Below are 24,306 nucleotides of genomic sequence, written 5' to 3' on the forward strand. Positions count from 1 at the left end.
ACTTTATTTCTGAATTTAACTTTAGGGGTCTGATCCCCTCTGCAATGCATTATAATACATCTATATTGTAATGCATTGCCTTTTAGTGTATTACACAAAGTGATACACTAACAGGTTGCCTGAGGCTGGATCTCCTGGGCACCCGTAGAAGGCAGGTCCCGATGCCGTGCAAGGCAATGGGCAGTCTCTGCATGGCATCGATGGGCTCCTTCACCCACAGCAAACCCCTTCTATGTCGCGGTCAGCGCTGACCGCGGCATAGAAAAGGTTAATGTGCCGGCATCTGTGTTTTCGCTGATGCCGGTGTTCTGTTAGACTTCCCTACCCCTTGAGAGTTCCCTACCCTCGTCACTTCTGGTCGCACACGACATGACGTGAGGAGGTATGACGCGCAGGCGCACAACAACGGGGTAGGGAAATTTGACAGCGCCGGGAGCCTCACCAGCGGTCAGGGTAGGGAAAAATTATGGGCCAGGGCACAGGCGTGGTGATCGGATGGATGTTCTCAGCTGGACACCGGCCGACACTGCGCATGTGCTGTTAGGGTAGGGAAAAAGCAATGGCCCGTCATTTTTCCCTACCCTAACCAGGTGAGGCTCCCGGCGCATACGCAGTGTCAGCCGGTGTCCAGTTAACTCTGCTGTGAAATTTCCCTACCCCGCCGTGGCACACCTCCTCGCGTCATGTCCGGTGAGGCCGGAAATGACGATGGTAGGGAAATCTAACGGAACACCGGCGTTTACAGCAGGAGTCTGGCTAACGCAAACAGCCTGTCCCCTGCAGCTGATCGGGCAGGTGCAGCTCCTGTACCCGCCCGATCAGCGGGCCGTACTATTATGCCGCTGGTCGGGAAGGGGTTAAATAGCACAGTAGTGAAACAGTGTGAGGCCTCTTGGACACTACCGTTGTTTTTTTTTTTTTTTTTCGTTTTGTGGTCCGTTTTTTTGTGTCCCGTATACGGTCCGTATATGGAACCATTCATTTAAATGGTTCCGCAAAAAAATGGAATGTAATCCGTATGCATTCCATTTCCGTATTTCCGTTTTTCCGTTCCGTTGAAAGATAGAACATGTGCTATTATTGCCCGCAAATCACGTTCCATGGCTCCATTCAAGTCAATGGGTCCACAAAAAAACGGAACACATACGGAAATGCATCTGTTCTGTTTTTGCAGAGCCATTTATTCAAAATGTTATGCCTAGCCCAATTTTTTATATGTAATTACTGTATACTGCATATGCCATGCAGAAAAACGGAACGGAAACACAATTGAAACAAAAAAACGGAACAACGGATCCGTGAAAAATGGACCGCAAAACACTGAAATAGCCATACGGTAGTGTGAAAGAGGCTTAAGCAGACGGCTCAGCCACTCTGTTTTTTTGCATGTAGCCCTATCAAGAATATGGAAGGTAAGGCCAAGCATATTCTCAGCTGATCCCTGCATTATGAATCAGAATGTTTAGGGGGAGAATACAGTGTTAGGGCTCATGCACGCAAATGTATTTTGTTTCCATGTCCATTCCGTTTTTTGCAGACCTTATGCGGAACCATTCATTTTAATGGGTCCACCAAAAAATTGATGTTACTCCGTGCGCAGTCCGTTTCCATGTGTCCGTATGTCCGTTCCGCAAATAAGTATATGTCCTATTATTGTCCACATTACGGACAAGGATAGGAATGTTCTATTAGGGACCAGCTGTTCCATTCTGCAAAATACAGAATACAAGGCTAAAACTAGCCTTGTAACGTACATGGAACCAGAGGTCTCCCCATTTGTTGCTCTAATTGTTCTGTTAGATGTATTTCAGGGGGCAAGTCCTTTCTCAGAGTATATCCTTTCTTATGTAGCCCTCTCCCTCTAATTGCCACAACTTCTAACAAGATCTGGTTGGTGGTAGTTGAAGATTTGAACTGAGCGTGTGCGACCCCCTCAGTGAGGTGGAAAAAAGAATAGTAAAAGAACCAACAGTAGGTGGTGCTGTATAGGTTTTAGTGAATAGGTCAATGGCTATAATAGATTTTTAATTACATGCAATTACAAAAGTATTCAGATCAAAAATGTAGAATATGTTTTGTGCAACAAGCCATTTAAAAGAATACTAAACAGAAAAAAAAATAACTAGCTCAGCAGTTCCTTAATCTCCTCCCTTCTTGTGATCAAATTTTGTCTCTTATTACAATTAAAACGACCCTCCAGGATCTGGGTCCAAGACGTCTATAAGTCAAGGGATGTACAGCTAAACCATGCCTGGATAAAAGACTTGGTGGAGAAAATAACTTTGAGCTCTTATCTTTAAATATATATGTCCTCTTTTTTGTAAATCCTGTCTTTGCCCTTTATCTCCTTTTTCATCATCTTATTCTTACGTTCTTTGTCATATTTTTATACTTACTTTGCTTTTTTTTTTGCCTTTTCTTTTCCCATAAAGTTAAAATGTACAAAATACCTCTTAGTAATAGCTTAGTATTAATATTCTTAATACTCTTTGAGAAGTGCATGTAGTGATTGGTCTACTTTTCCTGTGATTACAAGATGCATAAATTAGGCAATGACATTATCCCCAAATGGCACAGGCTTTCATGTGATACCTTTTTGCAGAAAGTGACAACTAGACCTTATAAATAATGAAGTGAAATAATGTGACCTGGAAGTCATAAAACAGACACACATCCTCAGTGCTATAATTTGCACAAAAGGACCATAATCACCGGAGGCTAGCTTTAAGCATTTACCTTAACTGGCGATCTGCTCTTCTCTAGGCATAAATTAGCTTATGAAAATTTTCCTTCTCCCCCATTTTCTGTGAAATTTTAATAGCCTTTATGCTCTTATCTAGTTTGGTTTAAAGTTATTATGGTGTAAAGATGTCACAAGATAAGACATTAAGGACTGCTGAGAGGTTATAGTTCCTGTGCAAAAATAAAAAAAGGACAATAGCTAAAACTTTAAAGGGCCGAGAATCGCACAGATTTCGCTAACGAGTGTTCATAGCGGTGTAACTGTACTGCTGATTACCCGATAAACGAGCGGACGGCTCATTCATAGGGTAATTGGATTGTTTGTGTGAACGCATAAATAATTGTTTACCGGCAGCAGATCGTGCTGCGTAAACACAATCTCCTGCTGGCATAAGCGATCGCTTCTCCCTTTACTCTGGAGGAGATCATGCAGCGGTCTCCTCCACCAGAGATCAGCAGATTGGTTGGAAGGAACGCTTCCTTCCTGACTATCTGCTGTAATATTGTTCCGTGGAAGGCTACTTTCACATTTGCGTTTTAGGCTTTCTGTTTGTGAGATCCGTTAGGGGCTCTCACAAGCGGTCCAAAACGGATCTGTTTACATTCTAATGCATTCTGAATGGAAAAGGATCTGCTCAGAATGCATCAGTTCAGTCTCCAGTCCGCTTTGGAGACAGACACCAAAACGCCGTCTGATGAAACTGAGCCAAACGGATCCGTCCTGGCACACAGTGTAAGTCAGGCGGGACAGATCAGTTTTCACTGACACAATCTGGCACAATAGAAAACTGATCCATTTTCCATTGTCTTTCCATGGTGTTCAAGGCAGATCCATCTAGGCCAGTGGTTCTCAACCTTTCTAAAGCCGTGACACCTTAATACACTTCCTCTTGTTGTGGTGACCCCCAACCATTACATTTTTTTCCTTGCTACGTCATAACTAATTTTGCTACTGTTATGAATTGTAATGTAAATATCTGATATGCAGGATGTTTTTTTATTGCTACAAATTGAACATAATTAAAGCAGAGTAATTAATCACAAAGACAAAATGTTGGGTACCCCTCAAATAAATAAATCAGTGGTGCTTTAAGTCCCCCCCCCCCCAAATAAATAAATCTGAAGTGCTCAGGGTCCCCCAAATAAATAAATCAGCGGGGATTCAGGTCTCCCCCAAATAAATAAATCAGCGGTGCTCAGGGTACCCTCAAATAAATAAATCAGTGGTGCATCAGGTTTCCCCCAAATAAATAAATCAATGGTGATCAGGGTCCCCCAAATAAATAAATCAGAAGTGCTCAGGGTCCCCCAAATAAATAAATCAGAAGTGCTCAGGGTCCCCCAAATAAATAAATCAACGGTGCTTCAGCCCCCCCCCCCCAAATAAATAAATCAACGGTGCTTCAGGTCTGCTTAAATAAATAAATCAGAAGTACTCAGGGTCCCCCAAATAAATAAATCAGTGGTGCTTCATGTCCCCCCAAATAAATTAAGCCTTGCTCAGCCAAATAATTAAAATAAAATTAGCCAGGCTCAATTAAATCATTGGTGGCAGTGGTGCTCAGCGGCGGTGTCATTAACGAAAAAACTCGGACCTCAACAGACAGGCGGCCCAACTTACCCGTCCAGACGTCAGGCTCCTTCAAGCACAGGCAGTGATAGGACATCACTTCCTGTGCGCGAGGATAAGGGGGCGCTGCCGTTGTGCGGGCGACCCACAATAGGAAGCCTTAGGCGACCCCCTGGAAAGGGCTGATCGACCCCTAGGTTGAGAACCACTGATCTAGGCTATGTTGAAGATAATACAAACGGATCCGTTCTGAATGGATGCAGACGGTTGTATTATCTGAACGGATCCGTCCATAACAGATCCACACAAAACGCGAGTGTGAAAATAGCCTAAAGGGACCTTAAGTCGTATTATTATTAATCATTAGATTTTTCGAAAATTTGTCCGGTGGAAGAAACATAGTTTAATTACTGCTTATCCCTCTGGCGTGCCGCTAATACCATAGTGTTGGCAGCACCCACAGATTACTATTATGCAGCTGAATGAAGGGCACACCTCCAGTCAGGACCCAAGAGGAAGAGCCCGCAGCTTGTGGTGGAGACACAGGGGAAAGTACTAACTAACCTCTCTTCCTTTCACAGGATAGAAGACTGATTTCCTAAAAAGCCCAGAGAACCCATTTAAAGGGGCATTGTGAATGGCTATACTGGATATAGCAATATAATATTTTCTAATGTATGTGCGTTTAAAATACACTCCTTAACTTTGAAATTTCAACACCAAGAAGGAAAAGTCATGTAATTAGCAAAACCACAGAATCAAATGACATGTCAATGATATCCAAATGACAAAAATTCAGTATCGAGTGTGAGCGGCAGGAGGAAAAATACATACACTTACATGCCTTGTCAGAGAAGTGTTCTGAAACACTGACTATTCTTGGGTGAAAATCAACAAAATCTGCTGCTGGCAGCTCCCTTTGCAATTGCTGACCAATGACTTACCCGATGTGCTCAATGGAAGACAATCCAGAGAGGCTGCAGGCTATGGTAGCAGGTTTAGGCCGCACAATCTGCTCACAGTAGCACAATCAAAAATTGCTCCTGGGACACTATGGAGAAATGGGGTTACGACTGACCAAATCAGTGTAGTGCCAAGCTGTTAACATACCTGAAATGAAGACTAGGGGAGTTTGGCTGCTGTACATTATCCCACCCCACACCATAATCCTCAGAGTAGGAACCGTGTGATGTTCCCTTGTGAAGGCCTTTTCATGGCGTTGCCCTCGTGGTCTCCAGACCAATCTGTCCTATCATTGAATCCGACAAAAAAGCGTGACTCATCGCTGAGGAGGATAGACCCCCATTCCAACCTCCATTGCCGTCTTGCTGTGTACCATGCCAGCCTTTGAGAGCAGTGTCATTAGGTAAATGGAGCATCTGTAACTGGAAGTCTGGCTCTTAGCCCAATGTCATGAAAAAAGCCTTCTGATGGTTTGTGTAGACACTGTTTGCCTCCCTAGGCTTGTGTTGCTCAGCAAGCTCAGGAGGCGTAAGATGGCAGTGGTAGTGGTTCTGGCTGTTAGTCAATCACTGTGACTTTCTTCACAGTGTTGCTCCCTAAGCCATGCAGTGAAAGGAGGGTACACCCTTTCTTCCCCCAGGGCACACCCTGATGTTTGGGCTCCTTCCTGATGGTAGTCAGGGTGCCTGTGATGTTGAGTGTTTGTATAGGTGCAATCAGTGCATGTAGAGTGCAATGACCTGCGTATGGTGCAGGAGTCAGTTACCAGGAGAATAAACATCTCTTTTAGCAAAATAGGAGTTGTAGTGCATTCAATGATAGCAAAAACACAGTTCCAACCGTACACAGTGTAACATGAAATCTCCATCACATTTTAAATTAGAGATTTTATCATTAGAGTGAGGGCTTAGTCCATATATTATGTTTGCATCTTTTGTTTTAGTGCATTATTTTCTCTGATTTATTAATGTAGACCTGCACAACCGCATATTTTACTATCCTATCGTGCAGGATGTTTTGTATCTTTTTTCCAAGATTCTTTTGTCTGTCAGCAGCAGAAAACTTATTTTCCATGACTTCATGACAGACAAAAGATAGAATTATTAATCAGATGGAAGCAACTGCTTTCAATTTCCATTGAAATGTTCTGCTTATTTACAATGCCTACTTTTAATAATTAAAGCCTTAATCGATGTTCATGAACAAGAGATTGAAAAACAGTATTGAAGACAATGCAGCGTCTGTCAATGTTCAACCACTTCACAGTCACATTTTGTTGGATCAGTTCATGAAATTACAATTTTTTATTTCTGATTTGCAGTAAACGCCTTCCGCATGTACACACTTAGAAACCAAAGCAAAGTTTCAACGTAACATTTTTTTTTCAAGCTATACATACACAGTGCAAGTAAACAAAATGTATACACCCATTTATCCAGGGATTGGATACACAATTATCACAAAAAGGTCAACCCCTCCCCATAATCAGTGTGCTCATAGTGACATCATCATAGATTTCTCACATAATACACCTAACCCATTGGTGCATACTAATTTCACTAATAGACACTTACATCAGAGTTGTACTACAAATCTCTCCATCGGACCTCATGTGGAGGACGACGTCTCCTGAGCCCTATCGCGCTTGCGCGGCTTCTGTATACTGAAAGGCGGCCAGTTCGTTACCAGGATGCTGTAGCCAGAGTCTATCAGCTGACTCTCCCCGCACACGCAGGCATCCTGGTAACATAGTAACCCCCGGTCCTCTTCCAAACCTCCGCACATTTAATCCAATTACACTGGAGATCCATTCACTAGAATATAAATATTTAGGGTGCGCCATCCTCCTCACCCAGTCCGTTGACAAGAAAAGAAGATGCATATAAATACATACACATAGTCAACAGCAGATTGCCCTCTAACAGCCAAGGTCCGGTCAAATATATAGGCTCATCAATACAGTCAAGCCTACTACCACTTTGGCTCTGCCAGCTATGCAAGGGGGTGCTCTATATGAAAAGTTATTTATTAACCCTACTATAACCCCTATCCTCCAAACCTTGTGGTATAAATGGCATTAGTTATCTAGAGCGGGGAGACTCCTGGAGGTATAGCCCCAAAACATGGGGTGTGGAAATCCTTAAAGGGCCTATTTAAATTTCTGAGGATCAACATAGAGGATCAGATTATTAACAGCATACTCCCTAATGGATCCCTCCACCGAGGAGTGCCATGTTAACCAACATTCACTTCCGGGGAAACAAAATAGAGGAAATCTCCTCATAGGGGAGTTGCCCCAATACAGGCTCTATTAGGGTCCAAAACCACCAGAAGGACCCCGCCTCATGTCCCCTTCACACACATTGACATTCAATCCATCCACCTCCTCCGAGTTATATAGTGCCCATCCCCTCATTCCGAATATACCGTGCTCATCCGTATAGAGCAGGCATGGCCAACCTGAGGCTCTTCAGCTGTTGTAAAACTACAATTCCCACCATGCCCTGCTGTAGGCTGATAGCTGTTGGCAGTCTGGGCATGCTGTGAGTTGTAGTTTTGCAACATCTGGAGAGCCTCAGGTTGGCCATCCCTGGTATAGAGGGTCTATGACCCACCATGCCTGTCAACCACAAGCTAAATGGGTCAGCCAATCTAATGGCACTTATATATGGTTCAAAACCCTGTTTGCAAATAACCAGCAGTCTAGCGTTGTATTGGGGCTATTTCTCCATGAGTCTCCCCGCTCTTGATAACTTATGCCTTTTATACCACGAGGTTTGGAGGATAGGGGTTATAGAGGGGTTAATAAATAGCTTTTTATATAGAGCACCCCCTTGCATATCTGGTGGAGCCAAAGTGGTAGTAGGCTTGACTACATTGATGAGCCTATATATTTGACCTGACCTTGGCTGTTAGACGGCAATCTGCTGTTGACTATGTGTATGTATTTATATGAATCTTCTTTCCTTGTCAACGGACTGAGCAAGGAGGATGGCGCACCCTGAATATTTATATTCTAGTTAATGTGTAGTGTCCCACTATGTAAAAGTGGGCAGTACTCAAGGGTAAATTAGGTCACGTTGTTCCCCACCTTTTGTGGAACATGGTCATGGTATTTGTATTGCATTATAATGTGTATTGTCATGTTATCTCCTGTGTACCAGGCTTGTTAGGGGTGTAGTTCCTCCTTCTAGGCAGTAGAGGGAGCTAGGGAACCCCCTAGTATATATAGTTAGGCCCAGACAGGAAAGAGTCAGTCCAGTCTAGTCCAGCAGGCTAAGTAGTGCAGTCTAGCCTGCCTGAAGTGCTGAGCAAGTGAAGCTCAGAGGTTATGCCAGGAGAAGAAGTTGCCTCCTGAAGATATTTAACATCTTGTAAAGTACAGAGCAGAGCCAATTTTATCCAGCCAAGTAGAAAGCTGAAGGGCAGAAGGATATTTACAGCAAGAGGATTTATACCAGAGGAAGGTTTCTCTACCCAAGGATAAAGCCAGCTATAGGGCATACGGGCCTTGGAGAAAGCCAGACAGGATCTGAAGAAAGTACAGCCTGATCTGTGAGTGTTATTCCCTCTGAGTATCTTGCAAGGACTTTGCCTGCCGTTTATGTGAAGCCTGCCTGTTACCTAAATCTTTCATATGGAACTAACTGAAGCCTGTATATAGTTGAACTGTCCAGTAAAAAGGAGTTCTGGTTCACTACAACTGTGTGTACCTCAATTATTCCTACAATAAATCGGTGTGCCACCGTTACCGGCAGTGGCGTCACAAACTATAAGGGATATTGCCACCGGCACACTAAACCTACAACACCCAGGGCACCTCACCTACACCCAGGCCTGGTCCCTATACCCAGAGAGTGCCCCAGAGGATCTATGTGCCAGCATCTCCATCACTGCTGTACGCCTGCCCAGGGTATATTGAAAACCGTGAGTACCAATAGCAACCCTCGGTCTGTTAACTGTCCCCTGTGACCTCACAATCGCTCACCCTACAGGACTGGGGTACTGCAAATGGATCTCCAATGTACTTGGATTAAATGCGCAAAGGTTTGGAAGAGGACCTGGGGGTTGCTATGTTACCAGGAAGCCTGCGTGCAGGGCCGGCGTCATAACCCGGCATCCCCGGGCAAGTGCCGGGGCCCAATGCTCCTGGGGGGGCCCACTGAGCTGCTATGAGCACTTCCATCAATACAGATGGGAGCTCTCACTGCTGTCATTTCACTTATGCAGTACCCCTCTGGTGGGCCCTCTGAGCTGCAGAGACTCAGACACGCCCCCTCTACACAGGACACATGCTGCCTGAGGAGAGACGCAGGGCTGGAGCTGGAGCAGAGAAGTGAGAAGACAGTCTGTGAGTGAGTCTGCACTGTGACTGTCTCTTGTCTGTGGGACAGAAGGGGGGGACTCTTCAATCGGCTGCTCTTTCATTCTATTTAGTTGTGTTACTGTTTCATTAAGCAGTTTGCCTCCATGACACCTGCCCCCCCCCCACATATCCTGTCCTATCTCATCCTCATGGGGCCCCTGCTGTCTCCTTTCCTTCCTCATGTATCCAGAGCTCATGTTTCACCCTCCTATCTCCTATTGCTGCCCTGCACAGACCTCCTGCCACTAACAGGATGAATCCCCCTCAGAGCCCCTTCAACCTACTTGCTGTGTCCACCCCTCCTGTCCATCCAGGGCCCCTGTCTCACTCCTCTGCCTCTCATTATGGTGGCACTTTTTTTAGACCTGGCATGAGCGGGAAAAGATACGGATTGCGGTGTTATGGGCCTTTGCGCCACAATCTGTGTCAGAAATACGCCTAATATAGACGTATTTCTATATAATAAATGACCCCCTAATTGTATTATTATTCGGGGGTAGGGCTAATATACTTATATTACATAGATTCTAGTGTATTATACTGTGCCCTGTATTTCCCAGTAGAAAATGATCCTTGGGAAGCATAGTCCTCATCCCTGACTATCAGGACCAGGTAGCGCTCTTTCAGTACATGGCGGCCTCCCCTCTCCACCACGCTGCTCCGCTGTGTACTGGTGCTTATTCTGACACTAGGGCTGGGTTCACATCCCATTTGTGCCATCCATTTAATGTATACCAAAAATGTCTGCGTTACCAGATGCCTCAGACTGATGCCGTACAGTGGCGTCCGTTCACCATACAGTTCCATTGTAAAAAAACATATACGTTAACGTATGCATTTTTTACTTGCCTCTGCAGGATACAAAAACGTGGAGTGCTGCACATTTGTATACATCAAACCGATAGGAAAAACGTGATGTCAACACACATTGGGGGGGAGGGGGGCATACTAAAATTTGCTGTGGGGCCCAGTCAGTTCTAGCTACATCACTGCACATCTCCTTCTCTCCTCCAGGCCTGGCTCACTGCTGCAGCGGGCCGCCGGAGAGAAGGAGCGCAGGGAGCTGCGGTTAGTGAATGACAGGACCGCCAGCTCCCCGGCAATGATAGGTATGTGAGGGGGCCACTGGGGGGTCATTCATCACACTGTGAGGGCCCCTTACACAGTATAATGACTCCCAGTGCCCCCCATTTAGTATAATGATCCCCATTGACCCTCCATTTAGCATAATGACCACCAGAGCACCCATTAAATATAATAACCCCTCGTGCCCCCTCCATACAGTATAACCCCCAGTGTGGGGGCGACTGAGGGTCATTATTCTGAATGGAGGGTCACTGTGGGGTCATTATACTGTGAGGGCCCTTTACATAGTATTATGACCCCCAGTGTCCCCCATTTAGTATAATGATCACCAATGACCCTCCATTCAGTATAATGACCCCCAGAGCCCCCTCCATACAGTATTCCCCCAGTGTGGGGGCTACTGGGGGTCATTATTCTGAATGCAGGGCCACAGGTGGTCATTATACAGTGGGTGGGGGGGGAATTGGGGTTCATTATACTGTGTGAAGGGCCACTAGTAGTCATTATACTGTGTGAAGGGCCACTAGTAGTCATTATACTGTATAGGGGCTACTGGGGGTCATTATACCGTGTGGGAGCCACAGGGGGACATGTCAATGTAAAAAAATGCCTCATGGGGGCCCACTGGGATTTATTGCCCAAGGGCCCACATGAACCTGGAGCCAGCCCTGCCTGCGTGTGTGGGGAGAGTCAGCTTATAGACACTGGCTACAGCGTCCTGGTAACGAATCCGGTCAGGTGAGCGGAAGTGGTTGTTTCCTGGCCGCCTTTCAGTATACAGAAGCCGCGCAAGCGCGATAGGGCTCAGGAGACGCCGTCCTCCCCATGAGGTCCGATGGAGAGCTTTGTAATACAACTCTGATGTAAGTGTCTATTAGTGAAATTAGTATGCACCAATGGGTTAGGTGTATTATGTGAGAAATATATGATGATGTCACTATGAGGACACTGATGAGGGGGAGGGGTTGACCTTTTTGGGATAATTGTGTATCCAATCCCTGGGTAAATGGGTGTATAAATTTTGCTCATTTGCACTGTGTATGTATAGCTTGAAAATGACTTGTTAAGTCAAAACGTTGCTTTGGTTCGGAGTCAATAAATATAAACGACTGGATTGAGGATTGGAGTGCCGCGGTTTTTCTTACACCTACCTTTGTTATTGTGGGGTCCTTAGGATTGGGGCCTGACACCGCGAGCACCGCCGCTCATATTTGGACTTCTAATAGTCAGCAAGTGGTGCTATCCTATTTTTTTATTCAACATTTGATACTGTGATTGTGTCTAGAATATGGCTTAAATTCAGCCAAATATTTAACAATACGGGGGAGATTTATCATCTCCCTGTGCCAGAAAAGAGGCATCAAAAAGTCACAAACTACATGCAACTTTTAATATATTAAACACTCTGTACTGACTTTCTGAGTCAGACCATTCTCTCTAACCAGAGAGGGAAGGGATGAGTGGCTCAGAGAGCATCACAAATGACACTGATAAGTGCAATGCTCTTCTATGAGCATCTTTATTGAGTTATACCAGGAGAGCAATAGAGTTGACATACTGTCATCCTAACTTCTACATCTACTATTATACACGCAAATAGCATCTCGTCCAGTGGCGTAACTACCGGGGAAGCAGGGGAAGCAGCTGCTTCGGGGCCCGGGCTGCCAAGGGGGCCCGGCGCCCCGGCTTAAATATCGTGTTCATTTTCATGTTATCGTGTTCATTTTCATGTTAGTTAAATATCGTGTTCAGGGCCCCTTCACAGCAGCCGCTAGTGTGATCTAATTTTACTGTCTGCTAAAGTCTCCTGGTCTGGGATTCGAACCCACAACCTCCAATCTATTAGTGAATCAGTGGCAAAGCATTTACCCTCACAGCCATAAAGGCTGCATTACAACTGACTGTAAAAAAAAAATAATACATCTATACACATGACAGCTGCCAAAACACACCTAGCACTGCTATATCTGTATATGACAGCTGTCCCTGCACACTCAGCTCTGCTATATCTCTATATATGACAGCTGCCCCAGCAAACCCAGCTCTACTACATCTATACATGACAGATGCCCAAACACACCCAGCTCTACTACATCTATACACATGACAGCTGCCGAAACACAGCCAGCTCTGCTACATCTATACACATGACAGCTGCCCCCAACACACCAGCACTGCTATATATCTATATGACAGCTGTCCCAGCACGCTCAGCTCTGCTATATCTCTATATATGACAGTTGCCCCAGCAAACCCAGCTCTACTACATCTATACACATGACAGATGCCTAAACACACCCAGCTCTGCTACATCTATACACATGACAGCTATCATATATAGAGATATAGCAGAGCTGAGTGTGCTGGAACAGCTGTCATATAGAGATATATCTGAGATACTGCTATATCTGTATATGACAGCTGTCTCAGCACATTCAGCTCTGCTACATCTCTATATATGAGCAGCTGCCATGTGTATAGATGTACACTTAGCCAGCTATAACAGTAGAAGTCTCATATTTTTTCAGCCAGCATCAAGGCAGCTCCTATGGTCTAGTGGTTAGCTGTTCTGCCTCTGAAGCAGAAGGTCGTGGGTTCGAATCCCAGCAGACTCTTTTCTGAAATACAAGCACTGAGTCCATATAAGGACATACAGGGCGGGACACAATACAAGGCGGGACACAGGAAGAGGCTGCATCGCATCGCTGACATGGAGGTAAGTAGAAGTGTTTATTATTATTTTTTTAATACCCGACTGTTACTGCCATGGGGGGAGCGGAAGGCACCTGATACTGGCACATGGGGGGGAGTGGGGTTGGCACCTGATACTGGCATGGGTGGGGGGGGGGGGGGAGAGAGGCACCTGATACTGGCATGGGGGGGGGGGGAGGGAGAGAGGCACTTGATACTGGCACTTTTTTTGTGGTGGGGGGGGGGGGGAAATGGCACTATGATACTGGGACATGGGGGGGGGGGGAGGCACCTGATACTGGCACCTGGAGGGGAGAGGGGGGTTGGCACCTGATACTGGCACATGGGGAGGGGGGAGGGAGAGAGGCACCTGATATTGGCACTTTTTAGTGGGGGGGGGGAGATGGCACTATGATACTGGGACATGGGGGGGAGGAGAGAGGCACTTGATACTGGCATGTGGGGGGGGGGGGGTTGGCACTATGATACTGGCACATGGGGGGAGAGGCACTTAATACTGGCACTTTTTTGCGGGGGAGATGGCACTATGATACTGGCACATGGGGGGAAGAGAGAGGCACTTGATACTGGCACATGGGGGGTGGGAAGGAGAGAGGCACTTGATACTGGCACATGGGGGGAGATGGCACTATGATACTGGGACATGTGGGGGGGGAGAGGCACTTGATACTGGCACATTATTGGGGGGCATTATGGGGGACACTAGGCTGGCAGCCTATCAGAGGCCGGACACTGAGGGGCATCTACTGGGGCACTATATATGGGGCATTTTATACTGGTACATTTTGGGGGGCACTAGCAGGAAGGGGGGAGAGGAGCACTATGGGGGAATTTACTGGGGGCACTATATAGGGGTATTTTATACTGGCACATTATGGGGGCACTATGGGGACATTAGCTCAACTGGGGGCATTACAAGGGTGTATTTTTTGCACTGTCACATTATAAGGAGAATTATTACTACTGGGGGGGGGGGGGGCATTATGGTGGGTTTTATTACTGCCCCATGGTATGACCCCCTAGTAGCAGCACCGGCCTCTCCCTGCTTTGCTATCCCACTGCCCCTTCTCCAAATCCTTATTATGAAATCTTTCTCATTAGGATAAAACACAACATCAGCTCCGCCGAGCCCCCGGCCAAAGTGTGGAAGTGGCGTCCGAGATCCCCAAGGGCCGAGCCAAGTAACTGTAAGTGTTCATGTGGAGTATGTTTATGTTATGCACATATAGCCTACACTGTGCCCCACAATATACAGTATACCGCTACACTGTGCCCCACAATGTACAGTATACCTCTATACTGTGCCCCACAATGTACAGTATACCTCTATACTGTGCCCCACAATGTACAGTATACTGCTACACTGTGCCCCACAATATACAGTATACCGCTACACTGTGCCCCACAATGTACAGTATACCTCTATACTGTGCCCCACAATATACAGTATACCTCTACACTGTGCCTCACAATATACAGTATACTGCTACTGTGCCACACAATATACAGTATACCTCTACACTGTGCCACACAATATACAGTATACCGCTACACTGTGCCACACAATATACAGTATACCTCTATACTGTGCCACACAATATACAGTATACCGCTACACTGTGCCAAAGGAGTGGGGTTTACACAGGAGGAGGGAGGTGCGAAGCGCGCTGAGGGGGGCCCTTACAAATATTTGCTGTGGGGCCCAGTCACTTCTAGTTACGCCCCTGATCTCGTCACAGCAGCAGTGAACTGACAATGGTTTACCTATCTATATAGTAGTTCTATTTCTCTATGGTACAAATACTGGTATAGTTAGTATTTAATTTTCATTGGCATAATACTGACAAATTGAAAACAGCCCAAAATTAGTAAATAAGGCTACTTTCACACTAGCGTTCGGGTGTCCACTTGTGAGCTCCGTTTGAAGGGGCTCACAAGCGGCCCTGAACGCATCCGTACTGCCCTAATGCATTCTGAGTGGACGCGGATCCGCTCAGAATGCATCAGTCTGGAAGAGTTCAGCCTCCGCTCCGCTCAGCAGGCGGACACCTGACCTGAACGCTGCTTGCAGCATTCGGGTGTCCGCCTGGCCGTGCGGAGGCGAGCGGATCCGTCCAGACTTACAATGTAAGTCAGGGGGAAGGATCCGTTTGAAGATGACACAATATGGCTCAATCTTCAAACGGATCCGTCCCCCATTGACTTTCAATGTAAAGTCTGGACGGATCCGTTCAGGCTACTTTCACACTTAGACATTTTTTTTACAATATAATGCAGACGGATCCGTTCTGAACGGATCCACCGTCTGCATTATATGAGCGGATCCGTCTCAGACGGATCCGCTCTGAACGCAAGTGTGAAAGTAGCCAAAAAAAAAAAGATTCCCATCAATATCAGCATTTATATTTTTTTTTAATAACCCTGAAGGAAGTGAAGTATAGAACATATTAAAAATGCTCTCACACTTATAATGTTCACTTTATACAACTTTATAACATTTTTCTGGTAGACTTAGTAAAAGACCTATTTAGCTATGGGACCTTTTTCTTTTGTTTTGTTTTTTCTATATAGAAAGGACTTGTCATGTTGAGGATGCTGCTGCTAAATATAGGGGTGGTGGGGTTTAGAGCTCAAATTCCCATTAGTGTAATTATCTTTTTTCACAAGCCTTTGACCACTAGGAGGAACCATAGTATTGTAAATCAGCAGTATTTGTTAATCCATTCAGTGCTTTTATAATACAGCATAGTTTAAAAAGACTTTGATTATACTCATAGTATGGTGACTCTTTATTGGAATAGCCTGCTGATAACAGTAATTTATTGTCTCTGTAATGACAAAGAAGTAAAGAGAAGGTAACAGCTCTGTTTAAATGTATGATTAATTAGACTAAACAAGGGGCCAGAAATTAAAAGCTGACAAGTGAGTGGGTAATTAATTAGTGCCAGGTATGTTTTTCAGTCACTGCTGGAAGCTTTCAAAGTCACTGCTATAAATGTACTTTTCTAATTTTCTTATCAGAAACACCAAACTAATGTTGCATTAGGCTCCTGCTAACAGCCGGCTCCAGCCATTGACTTTGTTTTGCGGCTCTCGAGGTGTAACAGGGACTGGTTTGTTTTCAGCATATGTTTTTTTTCAACTGCTTTTGTGTTTCAATCTCTCTGGTGAATTATATTACAGTGAGGCATTAAAGCAGCTCTGGATCTAAATATAGAGAGAAATCTATATCATTGTCGAGCTGGGAAGCACATTTCCATTCTTGTTGGATGCTTGTCAAAATAGGTTCCTGGAACAATATGAGTTTGGCTGATTTCTAGTGTTCTGTATCTGTCCTGTGTAAGAGCAGCTGGATTTTCACACATTGTCTACTCTACACGTTACATTACCTATTGATGAAAGACATGTAAGTTGAAATTCCTTTTCATTTTCTTTAAAGGTTTGGGAAAAAGAATAAAGATGATAAAGGAGGAAAATTGGATCAAAAAGGTAGCATGAGACCTGCCACACTGAAAGAAGAAGAGCAAGAAGTGGAAAAGATGAGAGAGGAACGTGAGAGGTGAGAATCAGAGGACTATACCATATGTTTATTCACCAGTAGTAGTCCAAGTGAAAGTTGGTTTTCATAATAGGGCTGCTATCTAGGAAATCCTATGACATTCGGTTAGAAAAGAAGATGGGGCTACAGGAAAAACCATACCACTACTTCATGGTATTCTGTTACATTACGACAACTTATACTCTGAACACAGGATAGTTGTTAAGTGTCTGATCGGAAGGGATCCAAGCACTGGGGCCCCCACCAATCCTAAGAACAGGCTCTTGTGCTTCTCCATTTGAATGGAGCTTCAGTCACACATGCACGTTGCTGCTCCATTCAGCTCTACGGGGATACCGGCGTTAGCCGAGCACTTGTACTCGGCTACACTCAGCAGACCCACAGAGGTGAATGGATCAGGGGACACGCATGCATGTCTGTCGCTCCATTCAGACATGGAATGCAGGACCCCATTCTCGTGATTGGTGTGGGCTCTATTGTTAGGACCCCTGCCGATCAGACACTTAACCCCTATCCAGTGGATTAGGGGAGAAGTTGTCTTAATAGGGCAACCTATTTTTAAAGAGATTCTACATACTGATTGTGAAAATGAAGATTTCATGTAGGAGTTCCCTATGGCCATCCATACTGCTTGTTAGGGGACACCACACCTCCAATGTCCTTATATAGAAGAGATGAATGCTCTATAGTAGGAGCATGGTGTCTATGACTTATCTAGGACTCCAGCAGTTCTATCAGTCCCAACTTTTTAAAGCCCCATTAACAATTGTTTGCCGAACCCGCACTTTGTTGATGGCAGTGGCCTACATTCACACGATCATAAGTGTTTTGGGGTCCGCAAATTGTGGATCCTCAAAACATGAATACCGGCCGCGCTATTTAGAGAATGTGGTTGTGGACAAGAATAGGATATCCTCTATATGTTTTGCAGGGCTGTGGCATGGAAAAACAGATGCGGATAGCACACAGTGTGCTGTCTGCATCTTTTGCGGCCCCATTGAAATAAATGGGTTCGCACCCGTTCCGCAAAATTGTAGAACGGATGCGGATCCATTTATATGGTCGTGTGAATGCACCCTAAAGGGCCCTTTACAAGGGCCAAGAATCCCAAAGATAATCACTAATGAGCGTTATTAGGAACACGCATTAGCGATTATCTGGAGGTGTAAACATACTGCCGATTACCCGATGAACAATGGTTCATCAGATAATTCTATCGTTTGAGCACATACAAAAGTTATTGTTTGAGCACATACAAAAGTTATTGTTTACTGTCAGCAGCTCATGCTGTGTAATCACGATCTTCTGCTGGCAAACAAGTCTGTATGAGGACAAACAATGGCATTAGCCATCGCTCCTCCCCATACTGTGGAGGAGATCACTGCATGTAAATGCAGTTGTCGCCTCCGCTAAGGAGCAGGTGGTTGTGGGGAAGGAACGCTTCCTTTCCAACAATCTGCTGCTCTGTTGTCCCAACTTTCCCCCGAGAAATAATGTGAGGGGAGAGAAGGATCCAGGTGTTTTGAATTTTGACACCTTATCCCTTTGCTCTTCCAGGAGGTAAGCTGCCATCAGAGATATCTGTCAGTAGATTTCTCTTCTCACCCGGATGTGTATGAGGGAATCAGGGATGATAGTTGTCAGACAAACAAGTTTGGCTGACAGCTGCTGAAGGTGTATATGCACATTAATGGGGTGGTCAAATTTAAAGGGGTTCTACCTATCCTCTGGTTAGATCATCAGCATCTGACCGGCGGGGCTTTTGTCACTGGTGAACAAGCAGTGACAAAAGCAGATTTGCATACATCATCCTATGTTTGGGTACTGCAAAAGCTCGTGGAACGCATATCAGCGTATAACAATGAAGTAGACATTTTCCTACACTTTTCTGAATAGCCCACGTCCGTGGAACCAATAGCGATCCATCCTGGCATCACGTGGGACGCCATGTAAGACGCCAGGAACACATGGGGCACCACGTAGGACAAATTCATTTTGCAGCTAACTACCAAACACAGTGGACGGGCCACAGGAGCAGTAACGTACCCTATTGATTAAATTGTCATTTGATACAACAGGCGATATAATGGTATAAGAGCCTACCTTTGAGACACCACAGGATAGGTGAAATTAACTGCTGATTACTAATGCCTTTCCTTTTTTCTTCTCAATTGGATACCAGTGCTTTTCGAGCATTTAAGCAATCACCGCATCGGACTTTATGTTGAATCTCATAAGTGGCATATAGACCATGCACTACCTATGTTCATTCTATGCATTTATATTATTGCATCCTTATCGTTATGTGCATTGTTAATTATAGGGGATATTACTAGTCTGCCATATGTATTTCACTTACCCATATTGCACGTATCGGTCTATTGCCAGATAATCGAGTGCCCCTCTATTGTTACTCCTTCCTACATTTCTGATATATACGACAAAGGGTGTGTCGTGGGGAGTGCACTGTCCCATTTTCGGTTATAATAGTTTGAGCCACTAACTCTTTTTAGTTTGATGTTCTGTACAATGCTGCAGAAAATCACTGACCTCCGCAATAGTGGTCCATACACCACTGAGGCCTGTGATTGGTTGCAGCAGTGTATGGGATCTCACAATGCATCACTGGCTGCAGCCTTGGTAAGAAGAAATTTTGATGCTGCATTGGGGGAGCTAGTTAAGGAAACAATTTTTATTTATTTATTACAAACCGGATTCCCAAAAAGTTGGGACACTATACAAATCGTGAATAAAAACTGAATGCAATGATGTGGAGGTGCCAACTTCTAATATTTTAATTAGAATAGAACATAAATCACGGAACAAAAGTTTAAACTGAGAAAATGTACCATTTTAAGGGAAAAATATGTTGAATCAGAATTTCATGGTGTCAACAAATCCCCAAAAAGTTGGGACAAGGCCATTTTCACCACTGTGTGGCATCTCCCCTTCCTCTTACAACACTCAACAGATGTCTGGGGACCGAGGAGACCAGTTTCTCAAGTTTAGAAATAGGAATGCTCTCCCATTCTTGTCTAATACAGGCCTCTAACTGTTCAATCGTCTTGGGCCTTCTTTGTTGCACCTTCCTCTTTATGATGCACCAAATGTTCTCTATAGGTGAAAGATCTGGACTGCAGACTGGCCATTTCAGTACCCAGATCCTTCTCCTACGCAGCCATGATGTTGTGATTGATGCAGAATGTGGTCTGGCATTATCTTGTTGAAAAATGCAGGGTCTTCCCTGAAAGAGATGACGTCTGGATGGGAGCATATGTTGTTCTAGAACCTGAATATATTTTTCTGCATTGATGGTGCCTTTCCAGACATGCAAGCTGCCCATGCCACACGCACTCATGCAACCCCATACCATCAGAGATGCAGGCTTCTGAACTGAGCGTTGATAACAACTTGGGTTGTCCTTGTCCTCTTTGGTCCGGATGACATGGCGTCCCAGATCTCCAAAAAGAACTTCGAATCGTTACTCTTCTGACCACAGAGCAGTCTTCCATTTTGCCACACTCCATTTTAAATGATCCCTGGCCCAGTGAAAACGCCTGAGCTTGTGGGTCTTGCTTAGAAATGGCTTCTTATTTGCACTGTAGAGTTTCAGCTGGCAACGGCGGATGGCACGGTGGATTGTGTTCACTGACAATGGTTTCTGGAAGTATTCCTGAGCCCATTCTGTGATTTCCTTTACAGTAGCATTCCTGTTTGTGGTGCAGTGTCGTTTAAGGGCCCGGAGATCACGGGCATCCAGTATGGTTTTACGGCCTTGACCCTTACGCACAGAGATTGTTCCAGATTCTCTGAATCTTCGGATGATGTTATGCACAGTTGATGATGATAGATGCAAAGTCTTTGCAATTTTTTTCGCTGGGTAACACCTTTCTGATATTGCTCCACTATCTTTCTGTGCAACATTGTGGGAATTGGTGATCCTCTACCCATCTTGGCTTCTGAGAGACACTGCCACTCTGAGAAGCTCTTTTTATACCCAATCATGTTGCCAATTGACCTAATTAGTGTTAATTGGTCTTCCAGCTCTTCGTTATGCTCAAATTTACTTTTTCCAGCCTCTTATTGCTACTTGTCCCAACTTTTTGGGGATTTGTTGACACCGTGAAAATGTGAATCAACTTATTTTTCCTTTAAAATGATACATTTACTCGGATTAAATGTTTGATCTGTCATCTACGTTCTATTACAAATAAAATATTGACATTTGCCATCTCCACATCATTGCATTCAGTTTTTATTCACAATTTGTTTAGTGTCCCAACTTTTTTGGAATTTGGAATCCGGTTTGTATTTTACAGGCCCCACAACAGTTTCTAATAATTATTTTTTTTAAAAACCTGAAACACTCCATTTAAGGATATATTCGCATGGTGCAGACAGTTACCACACATACCACAATATGTCCACACAGTGAATGTACCCATAATGAGATGATTCACACATAGAGATTTTTCAGCTTATTGGAAAACATCCTCAGGGTAGCTGCACACGGGTGCAGATTTACTAACAGGAAATACACACAGATTTATCTGCATCAAAAACCACTTGTGGTGTTCAGTGCAGTTTTGGTGCAAATCTCACCCTCTAATTAAAAAGATTGAAATCTGCACCAAAAATAACACAATTGACATGTTGTAGATTTCCAAATCTGCATTGCAGGGCAATTTCCACATGGAAGATAAAAAGCAAGGTGTAGATGAGATTTGTCTGATCTGTTACATTTTGCAGTGTTTTTTTCTGCACAAGAATCCGTACAGAGGAACTGCACGTAATCCGCAATGTGTGCAGGTACACTTAGAGTGGGGTATATTATGTGGGTTTGCTGTGGACCAGGTCTGCACTGGGCTAGTTGATAATAAATACTTTGTGTTACATAATACATGGATTTTTAATATATATTGCCTTCTGTATATAAAAACAACTAGAAAAATATACATATAATGCAAGACCTATACAAAAATATACTTCAAGAGGAAAATGACTTATCTTGGCATGTAGAACCCCAACCCACATTGGCTTCTAAATACTATTCTACTGGTTAATTTCTTGCTACTGTTAAAATAGGGATCAATAAGCCAAATGTACACAGCAAAATAGAAAGAACGTTCATTTTAGCAGTACTCCTAACAGTATTGTGTGAGACTCCTGGGTCTGATTCACATTCTAAGGTTTTCCAAGAATGCCAGCAGTACACAAAAGACCGAGTTGCAAATAAAAACTAATGATCAAGTAGAGTCATTGATTTTTAAACAGGCAGAGATGGCCGAGTGGATTGGCCTCACTCTTAAAGACTGTATTTCTGCATCAGGTTCATAACAGAATCAATAATGCCATTTTCGTTAGAATGCACAAAAGAAATGTAAAATGCTCTGGGTATAACACTCAATAACCTGTAGCTGTACTTGATTTGCACCATAAATTTGCTAACTATTGCTATATGTTTGGCCTAGTGGATTTAATAGCGTAAAATGGAGAATTCACAAATCAAAAGGTAAAATATATACATATGCCACATGAATCACTGCCAGCCTTAAAGGGAATGCACAGTATAATTCCAAATAGCTCTATGGGTTGTAAAACAGGCATCCACTTATATTTGCATGCAGCCGAAGTGTTTCAGAGCAGATTGAAGAGCCGCCGTAGTATAAATTAAACAGTAAATCACATTTCACAGTTTGAGCTAAGAGACCTATAGTTCAGACATAAACAATTCCTGATGCTTTGTTCCTCTAACAAAATGTGATTCCATCAAAGTCTCAGGTAAAATGTTTGAAACGTAGACTTAGAAGTATGCATATGCTGAATACGCTGTGATACTAAGTAATATATTAGAAATGAGACTCACCTTTGCTGAGACAAAGACCAGGAGGCATTGTGTAACAGGGTGAGGAAGGACAGGTGCTAGCAGTACTGTAATAGGGAAAGATGAGGCATTGGCAGCCATGCAAAATTATACTTATTACTTATTCCTTCATACATGACCGCTCACGGACACACATGTCCCATACATTGTCTCACACACATGCTACAAACCTTTGGACAGCAGCTAGTCCTGGCAGCTTAAGGACAAGAGGAAGCTTCCTGACTTTCTCATGTCCTGATGCTGCCAGGACCCCAAGCGTCCTGCCACAGGACCCCCACCTCAGGGCAACTGCATGATTTGGAGGGGCATAGAGTCAATGGCTCCCCAGCTTTATCCGCATCCTGAGCACACAAATAAATTTACATGTTCCATAATTTACTCTGTTTGCTGATATCATATATGTAATTTCATAGGATTTGTGTTAATTCCTTGTCAGCTTGTAACCAAACATTATAGAAATAAACTAAATATAATGAGAAAATGGGACATCCTGATAAATAGCGCTTCCACAACCAACTACTGCAGCCAACATTTACCTGTGCTGAGCTTTGTTACCTAGAAGCCATACCGATACCGCAGCCACTATAGAGCTGAAGCCTGGTCACATACCCAGAGTTGTCCAACATCACGGCCATGACTAGTTTGCAACTGTAGCTACACTTCACGCTGTCACTGAGCCCTCGTGTCAGAAAGTCGCAATGTGATCGAGTGGGTGAAGGGTGGCCCTCAGAGGAAAGAGCAAAGTTTGGGGTGCTGTGTACCAAGCTGCCCTTTAAAGACACTGCAGGCCGCTGCCCGATGCTGCGGTGTTTGGAGGCAATGACTCAATGATGCTACTTATAATCCATTGGCAATCGACTTGTTGTTTTATAAATCAATGGGTTGCTGACCTCATCAGGCTTCAGAAACAATGGCATGCACTGACACAGGAATGCCTAGGAATACTTTTGTGTTATTACAAATTGCAATTTGCTTTGATGAAACCATTTTTACACTAGCTAATAAATCTGTAAGTCATTTCTAGTAATAAAAAACGTTCATGGGGGCTTTTGGGTCATTGCATTTCATAATTCACCTGTCTCCTTAAAGAGTTCTTGAATCTTAGAAACACTTTCCTCCAACAGACAGTCTTAGAAAAGTCCTTTCTCTTTCCTGCTCTCAACCCGGGCTTATCTCCAGGGGATCTTAAAGGGAATCTGCCACCAGTTTTATGGTGTCCTCACTAATCGTGTTAAGCGTGAATATTTGAATCACAAATTTTAATCGCGAATACCGCCACTTCGAGAATTTGTGAATATTTAGAATATAGTGCTATATATTCGTATTTGTGAATAGTGTTGAATATTCTAATCCTGAATTTATCGCAAATTTATTGTGAATTTATTACATTACCGATTTTTGCAATAGAGTAAACAATGACTGGA

At 44.1% G+C, this 24,306-nt stretch overlaps 1 protein-coding gene across 3 annotated transcripts in view; it reads left to right on the forward strand.

Moving 5' to 3' along the window:
* The window catches only part of PARD3B (par-3 family cell polarity regulator beta), a 1,547,452-nt gene that overhangs the window by 864,180 nt on the left and 658,966 nt on the right, over positions 1-24,306 (forward strand). For all 3 annotated transcript variants that reach the window (XM_044302617.1, XM_044302618.1, XM_044302619.1), the window contains exon 19: positions 16,879-16,998. In XM_044302617.1, the coding sequence (XP_044158552.1) occupies positions 16,879-16,998 (120 nt within the window). The remainder of the gene's footprint in view (positions 1-16,878; positions 16,999-24,306) is intronic.

This window comes from Bufo gargarizans, chromosome 8 (genome assembly GCF_014858855.1).
Source record: "Bufo gargarizans isolate SCDJY-AF-19 chromosome 8, ASM1485885v1, whole genome shotgun sequence".
NCBI lineage: Eukaryota > Metazoa > Chordata > Amphibia > Anura > Bufonidae > Bufo > Bufo gargarizans.